At 38.7% G+C, this 19,538-nt stretch overlaps 1 protein-coding gene across 5 annotated transcripts in view; it reads right to left on the bottom strand.

Annotated features, from left to right (window-relative positions):
* TDRD3 (tudor domain containing 3) overlaps nt 1-19,538 on the bottom strand; it is a 114,626-nt gene that overhangs the window by 46,720 nt on the left and 48,368 nt on the right. For all 5 annotated transcript variants that reach the window (XR_008464546.1, XM_054189125.1, XM_054189124.1 and 2 more), the window contains 2 exons: nt 12,275-12,435; nt 8,020-8,161 (listed from right to left, as the gene is read on the bottom strand). Coding sequence is in view for 4 of the 5 variants with exons in the window: in XM_054189125.1 (XP_054045100.1) it covers nt 8,020-8,161; nt 12,275-12,435 (303 nt within the window). In the remaining variant the exon portion in view is untranslated. The remainder of the gene's footprint in view (nt 1-8,019; nt 8,162-12,274; nt 12,436-19,538) is intronic.

Genomic DNA, 19,538 nt, shown 5'->3' with positions numbered 1-19,538 from the left:
TTAAGCATAAAAAATAAAATCTACAGTATATTTGAAATCCTGGGGCACTTCTTAAGCAAGGAGAAGGCTCGATGAGGGGCAGGGAGACAAAGAAAATCATAAAAAATTGCAGAATCATGAATGAAACATACAGAAAATGGAGAAAATGCAGCTATATACCAAAATCTACACTAACAGAACAAAGCAGCACACAAATAAGATCACAGAATCATGGAATCATTTAGGTTGGAAAAGACCCTTACGATCATCAAGTCCAACCGTTAACTTAGCACTGTCAAAACCATCACTAAACCATGTCTCTAAGCACCATGTCTACATGTCTCTTAAATACCTCAAGGGATGGTGACTCAACCACTTTCCCTGGGCAGCCTGTTCCAATGCTTGATAACCCTTTCCGTGAATAAACTTTTCCTAATATCCAATCTAAACCTCCCATGGTGCAGCTTGAGGCCCTTTCCTCCCATCCTATCACTTGTTACTTGGGAGAAGAGACTGACCCCCACCTCACTACAACCTCCTTTCAGGTAGTTGTAGAGCGCGATACGGTCTCCCCTCAGCCTCCTTTTCCCCAGGCTAAACAATCCCAGCTCCCTCAGCTGCTCCTCATAAGACTTATTCTCCATCCAGACCCTTCACCAGCTTTGTTGCCCTTCTCTGGATGCGCTCCAGCACCCCAATGTCTTTTTTTGTAGTGAGGGGCCCAAAAGTGGACACGGTAGTCAAGGTGGGGCTTCACCAGTGCCGAGCACCAGGGGACAATCACTTTGGTAGTCCTGCTGGCCACACTGTTTTTAATACCAGCCAGGATGCTATTGGCCTCCTTGGCCACCTGGGCACACTGCTGGCTCGTATTCAGCTGGCAGTCAACCAGCACCCCCGGGTACTTTTTTGACAGGCAGCTCTCCAGCCACTCCTCCCCAGGCCTGTAGCACTGCATGGGGTCGTTGTGACCCAAGTGCAAGACCCAGCACTTGGCCTTATTGAAACTCATACCATTGGCCTCAGCCCATCGATCCAGCCTGTCCAGAGCCCTGTGTAGAGCCATCCTACCCTCGAGCAGATCAACACTCCCACCCAACTCGGTGTCGTCTGCGAACTTACTGAGTGTGCACTCAATCCTCTCGTCCAAGTCTTTTAAAAAGATACTAAAGAGAACTGGCCCCAACACCGAGCCCTGGGGCATGCCACTCATGACTGGCTGCCAACTGGATTTTAATCCATTCACCACCACTCTGGGCTTGAACACAGTTTTACTCAGCCAGTTTTTCACTAAGCAAAGAGTAGGTCCATCCAAGCCATGAGCAGCCAGTTCCTTCAGCAGTATGCTGTGGGAAATGTTGTCAATGGCTTTACTAAAGTTTAGGTAAACAACATCCACAGCCTTTCCCTCATCCACTAAGCAGGTCACCTTGTCATAGAAGGAGATCAGGTTAGTGAAGCAGGACCTGCCTTTCATGACTCCATGCAGATGTCCTGCACAGGTGTGTAATGGCACACAGGACGATCTGTTCCATAACCTTCCCAGGCACCAAGGTCAGACTGACAGGCGTGTAGCTCCCTGGATCCTCCTTTAGGCCCATCTTGTCATATTTACTAACCTCCAGTCACTGGTACCACCCTGGTTTGCCAGGATTGCTGATAAATGATGGAAAGTGGCTTGGTGAGAACTTCCGCAAGATCCCTCAGTAACCTTGGGTGATCCCATCTGGCCCCAAAGACTTGCCTCTGTCTAAGTGGTATAGCAGGTCACTCACCATTTCCCCTTGGATTATGGGGGCTTCATTCTGCTCCTTATCCCTGTCTTCCAGCTCACTGGTCTGAGTACCCGGAGAACAACTGGTCTGTTAAAGACCATTAAAGACTGAGGCAAAGAAAGCATTGAGTACATCAGCCTTTTCCTGATCTTTGGTCACTATGTTTCCCCTGGCATCCAAGAAAGGATGGAGATTCTCCTTAGCCCTCCTTTTGTCGCTAATGTATTTAGAGAAACATTTTTATTGTCTTTTATGTCAGTAGTGAGATTAAGTTCTAGTTGGTCTTTGGCCCTTCTAATTTTCTCCCTGAATAACCTCACAACATCTTTGTAGTCCTCCTAAGTTGCCTGCCCCTTCTTCCAAAGGTCATAAAATCCCTTTTTTCCCCCCTGAGTTGCAACCATAGCTCTCTATTCAGCCAGGCCAGTCTTCTTCCCTGCCAGCTTGTCTTTTGTCACATGGGGATAGCCAGCTCCTGCACCTTAAAGATTTTCTTCTTGAAGAATGTCCAGCCTTCCTGGACTCCTGTGCCCTTCAGGACAGCCTCCCAAGGGACTCTGTCAACCAGGCTCCTAAAACAGGTCAAAGTCTGCCCTCCAGAATTCCAAGGTGACAGGCAGTTCTGCTCACCTCCCTCCTTACTTCTCCAAGAATTTAAAACTCTTATCATTTTATGATCGCTATGCCCAAGATGGCCTCCAACCTTCACACGACCCACAAGTCCTTCTCTGTTCGTGAGCAACAGGTCTAGAAGGGAACCTTTTCTAGTTGGCTCACTTGCCAACTGTGTCAGGAAATTATCTTCCACATACTCCAGGGACCTCCTAGACTGTTTCCTCTCTGCTGTATTGTATTTCCAGCAGACATCTGGTAAGTGAAAGTCCCCCAGAAGAACAAACATAGCACCCAGTGAACTTGCTGCCACTAGAGGTTGTAAAGGCATACAGTTTCAACCTGTCTAAGAACAGATCAGACAAATTCAACCTCGAGAAGGTAAGATTCAGGGGCATCTTATCAATCTATGCAAATGCCTGACAGGAGACTGTAAAGAAGATGGAGCTATGCTCTTTTCAGTGGTGCCCAGCGACAGGATGACAAACTGGAACAGAGAAGATCCCTCCCTCCAAATATTTTTTTTACTGTGAGGGTGACCAAGCACTGGCACAGGTTGCCCAGGGAGGCTCTAGAGTTTACATGCTTGGAGATATTCAAAAGTTGCCTGGAATTCATCCTGGTCAACTGGCTCTAAGTGGCCCTGCTTGAGCAGACAGGCTGGACAAGATGACCTCCAAAGGTCCCTTCCAACCTCTACCACTCTGTGAAATTCATGCATCCGTGTATAGGCAAATACTGAAAGGATTAGTCAGGATTGTATTCCCTGATAAAGATAATAGAACAATTCTGGATGCCATGGCTGCATAAGAACATAGGCTGTGTCCTCCTCCTAAAAATCATCTCTTTTTGCCACTGTTGGAAAGAAAATACTGTGCCACTAGGACATTTCCCCTATGGCCTTATGAAAAGTAGAGTACGTGTTCTGAATTCATCACCAGATCTTTGGATCACAAGGACCATACCAATAAGCACACCAATTATTGATACTTAGTAATTATAGAACGGAAGCACTCTAAACTCTTAGCCACAATTGGGCAGTTAGTGACCTAGGCCTGAACACAAAGCATCCTCAAATAATAAAAATGAATAGTGGACAACAACAGTAAAAAGATGGATTTGTAAAACATTGCATTAAAATGTCTGCTCATGGTTGATACACTTTTTCTTTCTTTACAATTTGCGAGAACTGCAGCAACCTGAAGAACACAACATTCACTGGAATCGACATTCAGTTTTGTGTTAATAACTTTATATTAGACAGAAATATTTGGTTTCAGAAGTGGAAAAAGGAAGAACAGGTACTTAATGCTGTTAAAATGCTTCAAAATTGCATTTCCTATAATGATCTGTTTCATCATCTTCATTTCTTGTCCCTTTTTTCTCACTGGGACAGTCATGCATGATTACATACATCATTTACTGCTCCCCACTGGCAGAGAAAGTTTTAATTACTTAAGGCTATATATGACATTTACCTATGTATTTATTACTCTAATGTAAAACTGATTTAATTCCATTATGTGAGAACTGTAGTATAAACATGAAGCCATTACACTATCAGAGAATTTCTTAAAATAAGTTATTAATTCAGCTAACTAATACTAAAATCAAAACTTTTGGTCCAAAACTCTTTTAAAATTAACTACTTTTATTTAGGAACGAAAGACCATTTTCTAAATCACTAATGGTTATTAATTCCTTTCAAGGGTGAAAAAATAAATTATAAATCCTTTTCCTCATGCCTTGGAGTAAAAAACACTGTTAAAGCATTCAATAAATTATTCAAAACAAAGCACTTAAAAGTGCAGAAATCATAATTTTTTTCTGTTTTAGCTTCAATCAGTTCACTTCAAGTGTTGCTTCGAATTGTGAGCTAACCAAGGGCTGATCCCTGTAGCACACTCATACTTTCCTGTACCTATTAACTGAAGCAGCACGGTACAACAATCAATTCATGGCCAAGCTGCTTCGTCTCCCCAGGGTAGGCACGCTAGGTACAATAAACCCTACACTTCTTTTTTTGTTTGTTTGTATCTAGAGAAATGTAGGCAATTCTGGAATGAACCCCAGCCCTGAATCAAATTATAATAAAAATATTTATACGGTAGCCTAAGGACTTGAGCATTTGATCATAGTTAATTCCTCACATCCTATAATCAGGAAGAACATGCTGAAGTTAAAGGTCACACTTTTTTTTTTCTTCCCCAAATCAGAATCAAGTAAACACATACAAGAAAAAGACTGTTCCAAACTACTGCTCAAAGATGTAATTTGACAAATAGCAAAAAAGCACTTAAAAACTGACGGCACATTTACTAACATTTAGCTACATGGATTTTGAATCATAACAATTTATTGCATAAAATTGTTATCCAGAATGAAAGAACTCTGCCTAAGGGTAAATAACAGCCTTGACTCTTCTCAAGTAGAACTGCCTGCTGCGAAGTGAGAACAACTGCTTTGGAAATTAAACTCTATTTTTCACCAAATACAAAGCAAACTGGCTTTTTAACTTACAATTAAATTTGCTTGTAGCAGGGCAGTAACTACCACTTACAATAAACTTTGTTATTAATACATTTAGTACACTTCTTTTACCCTTTCTGCTGCATTTGGATTGTAACAATAAAAAAAAAATACCTCCTAGGGAATCTCTTAAGAAACAAAGGTTTACAATACGAGACTGAACTCCTAGGTATTATACACTATTACCCCTTCACACTTCTTTCTAATATGAATTTTGAAGTATACATAAAACTACTCCCTTTTCCTACCAGTAACCTCAACATTTAGCCTCAAAATTAGCTCACCAAAATACAAGAATCATTAAGTATACTAGAGACCTTTACTTTTAGATAATCTGTAATTTGCCAGATTCTACGTTTCAAAAATATAAGGGCCTACCAACAGTCTCACCAATCATCTCAGCAAGTTTTGCTTCAGCCTTCACTTACAGATCATCTGACATTTTGATTAATAGCAATACAAAGTACTCTTTCTTCATAAGAAGCGTACGAGCAATTATCTCACAGATACTGATCCTCACTGACTGAAACACCAGCCGCCACCAGAACACTGGGAACACTATGAAGCAGTAATTATTTGGAACAGTATTCTCATCTAAATAAGTCCATGACACATTATCTTATATTGTCAAATAGTCTAGAAAAAAGATCACACAGTAACATTCTCATTTACTCCTTACTTATTCACTTACTGTCACTTAAACAGTGACACTTAAAAAAAAATATTGAAATTTCTAGGCAGGAATTATCTTATGACAAAATCAAATGCTACAAAGTATACATTTATTCCACATGAACTGTATTTGCAGTGTGATAATATTGCATTCATTGCACATACACTGTATTTGTAGTGTGAGTCTTTCATTACTAAAACTTGATTCCTCCTGAAAGCAATTTCAAACAACATTCTGAATGGAAAAAATGGTAACACAACTACACAACTAGAAGCTGACAGATAGGTGCAAGGGCAATAATTTGACTGGACAAACAACATTAATTCTGAAGTTCTGTAATATTATTTGACTTAATAACACTAACTGTTTTAATAAGTATAAAAGAAACTTATTTCATCATCTATACAAGAAGCCCAATTAACACTTCTCAGACATTGCAGTGGAGAGAAAAAAAACCTGGCTTCAAAACAAGTAATTTGAAATAGTCACACAAATACAAGTTTTCTGTCTTTTTATGCAAACACAGTTCAGCATTTCATTTAAGCTTTAGTGGCAGGATTAGACAAGGAATGGCAATGTCCTCGCTCATATATCTTTGAGAGTTGACAATCTTGCTTATTTGTCAACTATTCTCTTCTGTAAAGCTTTCTGAACAGGACAGAAACATCGAGTTCACGAGGAAACTGCTATCAAAGTAGCATCTGGCTTCTACAGACTTGTTTGAGCACTATCTGTCTATCTGTCAGTCTAGATATAGAACTGGAACTATGATTTCCAGTGGTCATGGTTCATCTGTCCAAACTGATTTCCTGTCACCCGCAGCTTTTCTGCCATGGCCACATTTATGCTGGGCACCTGATGGTGTGCTGTGAGCTGGTCCATGAGAAAAATAAAACAATACTCTGGCAAACTGCACGATGGAACCAGAGAACCGAGGGTACAGCAACAGGCAATAGTTAACTTTCTATACTTTATATTACCAGAGTAAAACAGTGAAAACCTAGTTACCTCTCTTTTAAACATATCACATAAAGCCAACAGAACGGGCTAACAGCAAGTGCTGAAAGTTGTAGTCAGCAACACGCCAACGGTTATTAAATGGTTTCCCTTCTTGTAAACAGAATGTGTTCCAAATTATTTCTTGACACTGACATCAAAAACAAGCTAATATTTATAGAGTAGCATTTATTTGTGGAAGCCTAGGTAGAACAAACATGAAAAGAGACTGTCCAAAATATCACCAATAAAGCTAACTGATTCTATTGACCCTTCTCTAATCGATTAGCTGGCATTCATAAGAACATGTTAGTTCCACGTGTCTCTCTTCCCTCCTCATCAATCTTAAAACTTAGTGCTTTTTAACTGGAGAGAGAACTCACAAGACTTTATACTAAATATGAATAAAAAAATGATTAGATGGGATGGGTTTTGCTGTTGGTCCCAGAAACTTCTTTTTAATCAAACAGGCAGTTTCACTTAACACCAGGAACATTTTTAAAAACCAACTTTTACCTATAAAAGCACAAAAAAGATGCCAAACAGAATCTACTAGAATGGACACTGCGTAACTCAAATGTTCAGATAAATTTTGGTCCAGTTTGCTCAAATCCATAAAATGCAAGTCAACATCAAAGAAAACTAGCTGTAATAAAATCTTTCAATAAGCCATAAATACTTGTAAGCCCCCTCTATTCCTTTTTAGCCTGATTCCTGTCACAATAGAACAAAATTTGCTGCAGGAAGACTTTTTCCATACATTTTCTCACAAATGAGCGAAAGTTCCTAGGGCAGGCTACAAACAGTCCCAAGTATTTGCTGGATTGACTGTCACTACTACAGACACACATCTCTCTATTTTTACATCCACATCTCTAAACGGGAATAGCTGCTTATGAACACGATGGTCATTTCTGTGTAAAGTACTTCTTTTATTGTTGCTCATGCTAAGTTTGGCACAGTTTATTTTAAAACCTCCAGTTTGTCTTTCTAATCACAAATTCACTTAAAACACTGATGAAATCTGCAATACAGAATTCATATGTGAGGTTACCAATTTCAATGCTTTCCAAATGCTTACTATTATTTCGGTTTTGCCTCAAAAATATGCAGTCTACAGATGGTAATTGTCAAAGGCAACTGTTATTTTGGTATAAAACACACTGTTTAGGAAAGTAACCACCCATAACTGCACTACGTTTCATACATTTGATCAATGTTTTCAATCATTGCTGACCATGAAAGGAATCAGTTCCCATCTTATAAGATGTATCTTATAAGATACATTATACATAGGACCTATTTACACATATTTGACTTCAACCCTAAAAATATTGTGACAGTAATGTTTTAAAAGCTTATCATATGAAAGTCCACAGTCAACACATTAAGCTTGATGTCATTAAATGTAATATGCATTCTGTAAGACAAGCATTTCCAGTGGTGTTACCTCACCCTTTGTAATTCCCACTTTTCTATAAGATGCTCCACTTCACCTCCAAGAACTGCTGTGTTACTGTCATCCAACAGCAAGAATCCATTTCTCACTTCAACAGTTCCTGAAAGCTTAATTTTTGTTCCAGGTGGAGTGTTCAGGCTAGAAGTAAAAACACAGTCAAATATTTCAAAATTGTTTATTAATATTCTGCCACCAAAAACATATAAAACTCTACTCCCAACATTGTCATATTTCATAATAAAAAATAGCATCAAAAACCTTTGCAATAATTCCTTCAGTATGCACAGTACTTTTCAATAGCTTTATTGGAATGCTTCCCATTCATTACACAAAAATGCCATATTGCAAATTAGATTCTAACAGAGATGAATGTTTGCAAATTGTCTGTTTGGTTAAAATCCAATTTAACAATACCAAACTAAGGATATGATGTTTAGACTAACAGAAGATGTCTCAGAATCAGTTGTCTAAGAATAAGTTCCTCATCCTAGGATGCATTTATAGTTAATAAATGAAAGATCTCCAGATGTTTAACCATCTCATTTGTTTTAGATATTTAACTTAGGAGAAAAAAAAGAGCTGGTAGAAAAAAAGCTTTCTATACATTACTAAGAGCCAGGACTGTACCAGAATAAAAAACATACATCTTGTAGTGCTGCTTCTCTCATTATTCTACCATTTGAAAACATATGGATGCTCTCTGTGGTCTACTCCCACAAGGAAGTACCTACCTGCTTTTCATGTGAATCTACCCTATGAAAAACAACAGCAGATGCATAAAAGAATCACACATCTCCAACCCATAATCGAAAGACATAACAAGCACCACAATCTGGAAACTTGTTCTTGTGAGAAACAGGATGCAGTCAGTTATAACCTTCAAACCAAGAGACAATAATCTCTTCAAAATACGCTAAAACTATCATTGCAATCACAGGACCACACCACACAGTCAGGAACATTCACAGTGAAGTCAGCCAATTTCAGCAATAGTGGCATTAATCTTAACAATATTAAAGGATTTTCGGTATTGTTCTGATAAAAGGTAAGAAACTGAGATCAGAAAAAACAGACAAGAAAGAAATATGGAAAAAAGTTACAAAGGCAGGGAGCAGTAAACGGAAACCCTAATAATGAAGAACTTCTAAATTAGAAGAAAACTATGCTTTTTACCATTTATTTAAAGAAAGACTATGTACTGAAACAGCATATTAGTCCAGGTTAATAGTCCAACATCAAACCTGAAACAACCACAGACAACACATATTAAACTTTCATACAATGTTACTTGAAAAGAAGAGCTCACATGATTATTAGAGTGATGAGTTATATAATCGTAGAATCATAGAATTGCTGAGGTTGGAAGGGACCTTTAAGATCATTGAGTCCAACCTTTAACCTACCCTGACAAAAGCCACTTCTAAACCATGTCCCTAAGTGCCCCATCTACCCTTTTTTTAAACACCTCCAGGGATGGTGAATCCACCACTTCCCTGGGCAGCCTATTCCAATGTTTAATAGCCCTTTCAGTGAAAAAATGTTTCCTAATATCCAATCTAAACCTCCCCTGACGTAACTTGAACCCGTTCCCTCTCGTCCTATCACTTGTCACCAGGGAGAAGAGGTCAGCCCCCATCTCTCTACAACCTCCTTTCAGGTAGTTGTAGAGGGTGATAAGGTCTCCCCTCAGCCTCCTCTTCTCCAAGCTAAACAACCCCAGCTCCCTCAGTCGTTCCTCATAAGGTTTGTCCTCCAGACCCCTCACCAGCTTTGTAGCCCTTCTCTGGACACGCTCCAGCACTTCAACGTCCCTCTTGTAGCGAGGGGCCCAAAACTGAACGCAGTACTCGAGGTGGGGCCTCACCAGGGCCGAGTACAGGGGGATGATCACTTCCCTAGTCCGGCTCACCACACTATTCCTGATACAGGCTAGGATGCTGTTGGCCTTCTTGGCCACCTGGGCACACTGCTGGCTCATATTCAGCTGGCTGTCAACCAACACCCCCAGGTCCTTTTCTGCTGGGCTGCTTTTGAGCCACTCTGTCCCAATCCTGTAGCGCTGCATAGGGTTGTTGTGACCCAAGTGCAGGACCCGGCACTTGGCCTTGTTGAACCTCATACCATTGGTCTCAGCCCATCGATCCAGCCTGTCCAGATCCCTCTGCAGAGCCAACCTACCCTCAAGCAGATCAACACGCCCACCCAGTTTAGTGTCATCTGCGAACTTAGTGAGGGTGCATTCGATCCCTTCATCCAGATCATTGATAAAGATATTAAAGAGAACCGGCCCCAGCACCGAGCCCTGAGGGACACCACTTGTGACCGGACACCAACTGGATTTAACTCCATTTACCACCACTCTCTGGGCACGGCCATCCAGCCAGTTTTTTACCCAGCGAAGAGTACACCTGTCCAGGCCATGAGCAGCCAGTTTCTCCAGGAGAATGCTGCGGGAAACAGTGTCAAAAGCTTTGCAAAAATCCAAGTAGATAACATCCACAGCTTTTCCCTCATCCACTAAGTGGGTCACCTTATCACAGAAGGATATTAGGTTTGATAGGCATGACCTGCCCTTCACAAACCCATGCTGACTGGGCCTGATCACCCTGTTCTCCTGCATGTGCCGTGTAATGGCACTGAGGAGGATCTGTTCCATGACCTTCCCAGGCACCGACGTCAGACTGACTGGCCTGTAGCTCCCCAGATCCTCCTTCCGGCCCTTCTTGTGGATGGGTGTCACATTTGCTAACCTCCAGTCAGCTGGGACCTCCCCGGTTGTCCAGGACTGCTCATAAATGATGCAAAGTGGCCTGGCGAGCACTTCCGCCAGCTCTTTCAATACCCTTGGGTGGATCCCATCCGGCCCCATAGATTTGTGCACCTCCAAGTGCTGAAGCAGGTCCCTCACCATTTCCCTTTGGATTACAGGGGCTTCATTCTGCTCCCCATCCCTGTCTTCTAGCTCAGGGGTCTGGGTACTCAGGGAACAACTGGTCCTACTGCTGAAGACTGAGGCAAAGACGGCATTAAGTACCTCAGCCTTTTCCTCATCCTTGGTCACTATGTTGCCGGCCCCATCTACTAGAGGACAGAGATAATCCTTAGTCCTCTTCTTATTGCTAATATATTTGTAGAAACTTTTTTTGTTGCCCTTGACAAGAGAAGCCAGGTTTAGTTCTAGCTGGGCTTTGGCCCTCCTGATTTTTTCCCTACATAGCTTCACTACGTCTTTGTAGTCCTCTTGAGTGGCCTGCCCTTCCTTCCAGAGGCCACAGATCCTCTTTTTTTCCCTAAGTTGCAACACTAAACACTAGTTCTCTGATGGTTTTGAGATTTTTATCTAAAAGCTTTCCAATTGTGCCTTCTACTGAGTGTTCTTTAACTATTTTGTGATCTAGAATCTACTTACACTGGAGCCTGTTTGCTTTCCTTTTCTGCTCTCTTTATATTCACATTGGAATATGATATTCCATGTTCTGCTGGCTCAAACTAAAATTAAAATATCATTAAGTGTCCTACGTTTTAAGACAGCATCACTCTAAACTGCAAGCTGGCTCCTTCTCAGAAGGAGTAGTTTAACAGTAAAAGATGACATTTAAAAATGAAGTATAAAAGGTCTCTAACTGTTGCAGCTAGCAGAGAAAGAGAGAGGAAGATTATTTTTTTTTAAATCAAAGTAATCCAAACTAGAGTGAACAGCAAAGCACATCATGACTCTAGAGACTAAACACTAGAGATAATTTTCAACATCTTCGTAACTAAAAACACAAAAAAATCCCCATGTTCATCAGTAATTAGCCTCTCAACCTTCATTTTTAACTGAAGAAATATTTACTCACTCAATCCAAGTTAAAGCTTTGCCCATGGTAAAGCAGCTCTAGTTGCTTTAAGTTAGGTGTGTCAGGCCTGTGACATTCCTACTACCAAAGACAGACAAAAGATCTGCTACTACTAAAAACTGGGAACGTGGCTCAAGTTTGCACACACCAAAATGCCATGTGCTGTGTCAACTCCACTCATCAGATAGCTGCAAAAATCCACTTTCTTCCGTTATGTACTTCAGCATAAATGTATTGTAAATTACATTCATATACACCTTTGCATGCTGAATTTAAGGTTGTTCTTTGTACACAAAATTTGAGAAAGAAACCTGTTTCATGAAGAAAATTTTCAATATATTACTAAGGATACTTCCATTATTTTAAGGACATTTAATTATCAAAGCAAAACTTTGAAAATAAAGTTGTTCACCTTATTTTTGACATGCTGCTGTATTCTACAGCTGTGCAGCTTGTGTGTCCATCAGTCATCTGTAAACGTAACATTCTGGGAGCAGCCTGAGATTCCTCGTTATCCTTTGGTGCAGCAACATTGCGTATTTTCTGTATTTGCAGAACACACGGCCCTTCCAGCTATATATGCAAAACAGAAAAGACAAAACTGTTAACACCCACAAAGCAAACACACTGTAATATAGAGACATGCTAACAGATGCCCCCAGGCAAAGGAAAGCGTAATTTGATCAGGAAGTCATGTTCAATTTCTGTCACTCATGTACTGTACATTCTAAAGCATGATAAAAATGTCTTTTTCAGTTGTGATGCTTCATACATGTCTGCGATAGCAATTACGGAAAATAAGTGAATAAAAGGAGTTGGCGGGGGAAAACAAACAAAATCACAAATATTGTCACTTCCAACGTACTGTGGAGTCCAGGTAAGATTTTACATGCTGTACCTCAGCGTCTCATTGACAAAGTGTTCTAAAGAAACAAACAGCCCGTTTTGAAGACAATCTGGTGGTATCAAAACTACACATCAAGTACAACCGTTTTGTAAGCCCTAACTAGGAACACAGCTTCTTCAAACTGAGGTGCAACCAGAACGTAACAACCTCAAGGGACATTACTATCTGCTGGTTACCTAAAAATGCAGCATATCCTCCACAGTTAATGTTAACAACAACAACAAAACACGACAAAACCCCAAAACAACAAACCACCAAAAAGCCAAATCAAAACCAACCAACCAAACCACTTCATCATATCTGGGTTATAGCTGAGCACACAGTCATTCTGATCCCTATAACAATAAAAATGAATAATCTGTAGCCGCTCGACTGATCTCCAGTACCTGAGAGACAGCAGAAAATATGAAAAAGCACACATTTCATCAGCTTCTTCCCTTTGAGAAACAGAATAGGTAGCCCAGAACACCACAAAATGAGAGCAGATAACCAAGAGGTGAATATATATAAAGAAAAGAGAAATTAATAAATAAAAGAATAGAAGCAGTGAAACTAGATAAATTAGATGAGGAAACAGGAACTTTATTTAGGATAAGAATAAAGGAGAAAGGAACATACTTTGGAATACCATCAAAGCATGAAACTGTACTAAGAGGAGGAGGAAGAGTCACTGAAAGAAGCAAAAGCAGCAACCTACAGAGTTCACATCTTAAATGGTTTTGTAATAATAGATAATATTATATTATCCAGATAAATGAAAATTTCTACATAATTTTCCTATTCTTGAGACTTTCAAATAAATTTAATTTGAAGGCACCTACACAATTTATGACTTCAAATTGAACCATGGAAAATAAAATATTTGGGATAGAGGATTTCTCAAAAGCTAAAGAAGTTACATTTACGTGCGATCTACCGAAACTCGGAAGCTTTCATATCTTTTTTCTTCAATACAGAATGTTTGAAGAAAAGAGTATAAATAAGAACAACAGTATTTTTAGTAAATGCTGACTGAATCTTATTTCTGTCAATAACAATTAAAAGACTAATTTTGTTTCTCATACAAATGGAATTTTTTTTCACTTTATTTCAACATAAGCAAAACTGGATAATCTAACATACAGTAGGAAAACATGTTTCCCTCCTCTATCTGTTGACTACAGCAAAGCAGCCACCACAAAAAAAAAATATAATTCTCTTCTGGATTTTTTGTACAGAATTATTCGTTCTATAGCAGTGAATGAACTACAGTGCCACACTCATGGGTTGCTTCAACAAAAGTCTATGCTTGTCACAAATTAACGCTAACAGTTTTTTATATTATACAATGTTTTCAAAGTAAAGATGAAGAAACACTAGGCAACTGAGAAGCACGTCTAGTTAACCACAACTACGTTGGTCACTCAGCTGAATAGTAGCTTTACTATTATGGCAATTGCTTTCACAAACGTTGAGCAAATTCTAGTTCTAGGTACTTGCTTTTGGTTTTGTAGATCCCTTAAAAAAATCTGGAGTGAAAAGAACTGAGGGCTAGGCTAACTATGAATATACATGCCAATATGTTCAGGGGTTTGTGCCCACAGTGTCAAGCATACACTACAATAAAGCAGAGCTGCACATTTGTTGAGCTTGGACAGTAGTGGCTCCTTCTTTAACAACAAAAATTACATGCACAGAAAACAGGTGCAAAAGAGGAATGGAAGTCTGTAGTTTTATCAAATATGCACCACATTAACACCGTAATTATTTTTATGGACTCAATCGGGACCTTAAGAACATCTGCATCTCCCAGTCCCAGTTCAGCTAATTTTCCTCTCATCACATAAGACAAGCACATTAGTGACAGGAGAAAAGAATGTCAGTCTTCCTGCAGAACAAGGACAACCATCACTGGATTCCAGGTGAATACAGAAGACCTATGCCAGTACTCCTTGTGTGGACTATTTTAAAGCATCATTGTGTGAACCAAGACAGCAAAAAATATTATAATAAATAAACAAAAATCAAATCAGTTATGGTCAACATGTACACTTGTACATATAGTCAAAGAGTCAGCCAATCTGAAATCTCTTCAGCACTTGGCTGTTGAATGTCAGATACAAAAAGGCGAGACAGTTTTTGTATATCCAACAAAGATATCTGGCTGGTTATATCCCGACTATTAAGGTTGTGAGTCACTTTCCATTATAAAAAACACAGCTTTCAGTTTTACTAACACTTTGAACACTTCATACACGAATGTTGAACATAACAGACAAATTCTACATTATCTGGAGTTACACACACACACACACATCACCCCCTGAAGGGGAAGAAAGAGAAAACATTTCAAGATATCTGTTAGATGAATTTAACTATTTCTAAAAAGTGACAATATGTTTGGCTTGTGATTAAAGCAAGTTCTTTCTTTCAGCACTTCTACAACCTCTACCCTTTAAAAAAAGGGATTGCAATTTGACAAGACTGTGGTAACACCTGGAATTAAAAGATACACATTTTTGTAAATATTAATGGCTTTGTAAAGGTTTGTACATTTTACAATGTTTTGGAGAGTTTAATGGCTATTCAGCATACTTAACAGATGAGAGGGCAAAAAAGTAATAAATTAAATACACAGATACAGAAATCCTAAGAAACACCCCATAATGGAGACATCAGTGAAGTCCAGAACTCTTAAATGGGCCACTGTAGTGTAACTCAACGGCCCATCGTGGCCATTCCATAACCTTTCCATGGATCTTGTGGAAAAGACCAAACTTATTACAGGGTGGACACCAAGGTTGGACACGAAGGGCCACAGAGCTCATTAAGGGACTGGAACATCTCTCCTATGAGGAAAGGCTGAGAAAACTGGGACTGTGCAGCCTGTAGAATGGGTCCGTCTGAATATCAGGAAACACTTTTTTACTGTGAGGGTGGTCGAGCACTAGAACAGGCTGCCCAGGGAGGCTGTCAAGTCTCCATCTTAGAAGACACTGAAAAGCCACCTGCGCATGATCCTGGGCACCTGGCTCTAGGTGGCCCTGCTTGAGCAAGGGCATTGGATCAGATGACCTCATCAGGTCCCTTCCAACCTCAACCACTCTGTGATTCTGTGACTGTTTTCTTGTATACAATCCCACGTTATTATTTAGGTAATGCCTTCATTCTTAAGCTCCAAATAGTACAGTTGTAGCTTGCTCTCTCCAGAAGTATTTACAAACTGGACAAGCAACTGCACACATGTTGAGGCTGGAATGCTATGAAAAGTGGTTCAGTTAACTTTAATTCATAAAAAAAAAGTAGAAAAATAAAGAAATTGCATTTTATGTGCCGTAGTAGTATGAAGAGCTTTCAGTGATTACAGTCTAAAGGATGCAAATAAGTTTAGAGTACAGAACATACGCTAAATTGAGTAATGAAGACTAGCTTTATCCATCATTAATCCCATAATTAATGCCCTGCTCAAGGTGAAAAATATAACAATAATATCTTACACTATATAATGCTATAATATTCATACTGTAGGTTTTACATCAATATATGGGAAAACTAATGGGTAAGTCAGAATCTGAAATAGCAGAAAGAAGCGTAGTAGGAATGACTGGAAGTGAAAGTTTAATAAAAAGTCATTGAGACATACCACATCCCACTCCTTCCTCTTTACCCACAAAACCTATCAGTGCTAATTCAAGAACACAGGTGACTTTTGGAAAGAAAAAACAAACAAACAATACCCAAAGTAAATAAATATCCACACTATTATATGACAGAATATACTCAGGTCTTTCTGGACATTGTTTTAATTAATTAAAACATCATTCACTCATGTAGTTAGTTTATAGGCATTTTTAATACGAAGAAACAAATCTAAGTACTTACTTCACGTCATGTTCAGAAGAAAAACATTCTGAAATATTAACTGCTAACTAATATTAGTTAATATTAATATTAACTGATAACTAATATTAACCTCTCTCTACAACAAATCAACAGCCCTTCCAGCAAATCCTGAAAGTCAGTAAAACTCTTTTGTATCAGTGCTCTTCACAAAGTGTTTACACCTGGTTCAGTATCTGCCAACTAGGACATTAATGCTCACAAACAGGGATTAAGCCACTAACGCCATCCTTAGAATAAGAGGAGATGCTCCAGATCAAGCTAGGGTGACAAAATATCAAGAAGCATGCTTGCCAGTGTGATCAAGGTAGAAAATAATGTTTAAAAAATCAATCTCTTCAGATCCTTAAGTTACAGAGACAAAGTTTTAAGCAACGTCCAACAGCTGGCTAATAATTTTGAACAAGTTTTGCAATATAGCAACTAGACTATATTCTACTTTTTTCAAGCCTGTTATTGCACTGTCTTCCTAGAGGCGTTGCTCTGACACACTCAAACTGGTCTGAAACTAAAAACGAGTCAGCCTCTCACAAAGATTTAGCTTATTATATCTAACATTATATACTTTTTCTCAAAAATATGGAAGTAATCATGCCTTTTTAAAACCTCCTGAAATAGGCATTAAGACTGAAGAACATAATCAAAACACCGATCAAATTGAAAAGCTCAAGGCCCACAGCTGACCTAAGGCTGCCAAACAGACATTTCTACAAAGACTATGACTTGGTTTGATGTGTCATCATTACCACACGCATCGTCTTGCCAAAATCCTCTCAATTGGAAAAAAGCAAACAACTAAAAATACGTATTTTTGACAAAAGGATGATTTTTGACACATGCACTTTCAAATGCAGCTACATCTGGAGATCTGATATAGCAATCAGTCTCACTGGAAGGTAAAGACGAGCACCTCAAGACTGGAGGGAAGTTCTTTTTTTAAATGCAGATCAGTTGTAAGTGGAAAAGCAAATCTGATCATCCCTTTTTCTTTTTTTCCTTTCTTTTTTTTTTTTTTTTTTTCCCAAAAAAAGCACCTGTAGGAAACCAAAATCCACAATCAAAGAGACACGAAAAGGCAAGAAAGCACGGTTAGTTGTATTAAAGTAATGAGACAGAAACTAGGAAACATATGAGTAACCTTAAACAGGAATTAGAATCATTGGCAACTTAGGTTTTAACTGCTTACCATCAATCTGTCGGTACTCAGAAAGCACCTCTCTGAGCTCAGAAATTAAATCCTTTCTGAATGCTACTGCTGGAATGAACGTTTCCATTGTAATGGAACATAAATACTCAAAATCAGTTATGCCTTAAATGTAACATCATTACTAAATTGTAGGTTATAACTTTATAGTCTTCTTTGCATTTTTATTCCACTAAAAATACTTAATGTATATTTATGGTATATAGCCATCTAGATGGAAATGGGAAGGTTCAGCTTTTTCAAATCCTATGCAAATGTGGCCATCTTGTGGTTAGTGCTGGTAATACTGATTTTTTTAAATCCATACAAAACACAGTTTTAAAGAGTGAATAAAACATTTCTGTGCATTAGTGACTGAAGTTAACAACCACCTATAATGGTCAAATACCTGTATTGTTTCACTCTAGGATTCTACATCAGCTTTTATGCAAAAGCAAAAACTGTATTTGCCTATTACACTAATACTACAAAAATTATTTTCTATGCAAGAGGGAAATACATCATATGTTCTAAAGATACATATAAATAATACTAATCCTAGTCTTGAATGAGAGGACTAATAGCATATAATTTCTATTCTTTCTTGAAGCATTTCTGAATCACAAATCACTACTTTCTACTAACATATTGTATTAATGAGTCAGTCCTATCCAAACTATATCCTTTACCTGCATAAAGCAAATCCTCTCCTTTATAAACACAGTTCTGTAACATAAAATATTTGTATACATTGCAAGGTAAATAGCTACAGTATTGAAAGAAAAAGACAAAGAAAGCAAAGATACAGTACACTAATAACCTGGGCTAAAATCAGATTTTTTCTGTGCAATCATTACTTCTTTTCAAAACATGGAGGATTATCATCCTCCAGCAAATGGTTTGCAGGTGTTTGTTTTGTTTTGGGTTGTTTTTTTTTTTTAGAGTAATTTTCTAAGATCTATGATCCAAATAAAGACAATTGATTAAAGTAAGACCAAACTAAATTTTACTAAAAGTTCACATGTAAAAAATCCTGGCTCCCTAACAATACTGATAGAAGTATATAAGTAGCTAGGATTTAACAAATACCGTTTGTTAAACAAAAAATTGTCTTTAACAAAGGCCATTAGGTGCCAGTTTTCTTCTGTCCTGCCTGTTTCCTACAGCTTCTCAAAATTCCTGCTGCTGTTGTTAGGAGTCATTATCTAAGAGATAAAAAAAAATACTCTTTTCCTCGTTAACTATTAAAAATGGAAGAAGTCTGTAAGCACCTATCTCTCCCAACTATCTGACAATCTTGGAAACAGAAATGCCTTGAATCAAACAAACTTTCAAAAAGAAAGAGAAAGTTTGGATTGGACTGGATTCCCGCAACATTCAATCCTATTATCCAGTCCTCCAACTCCATCAACTGTGGAAACTGATCAAGCTCCATTCAGTAACAGGGTTTTTTTTGGTTTGGTTGGTTTTTTTGGGTTTTTTTTTGATCCTACATATATACTGGTTTGTGCCGCCAGTAACAAAAATGAGAACCCTCAAAAGGACACACAGTAACACAAAGCAGAGCATACATTGACGGGACACAGCAGCAAGTTTAATAGGGATCCTTGAAAATTAAACTAGAACTAGATTTTTCTCACCTTTTCATTTTCCAGTATGTTCAGTTTTACAAAATATAGATGTATTTGTGTGTGTACAGGTGCAGAA

The sequence above is a fragment of the Rissa tridactyla genome, chromosome 1, assembly GCF_028500815.1.
Source record: "Rissa tridactyla isolate bRisTri1 chromosome 1, bRisTri1.patW.cur.20221130, whole genome shotgun sequence".
In the NCBI taxonomy this organism is placed as follows: Eukaryota; Metazoa; Chordata; class Aves; order Charadriiformes; family Laridae; genus Rissa; species Rissa tridactyla.
The sequence above is the reverse complement of the archived record's forward strand: the minus strand, read 5'-3'. Positions and strand labels throughout refer to the sequence as shown.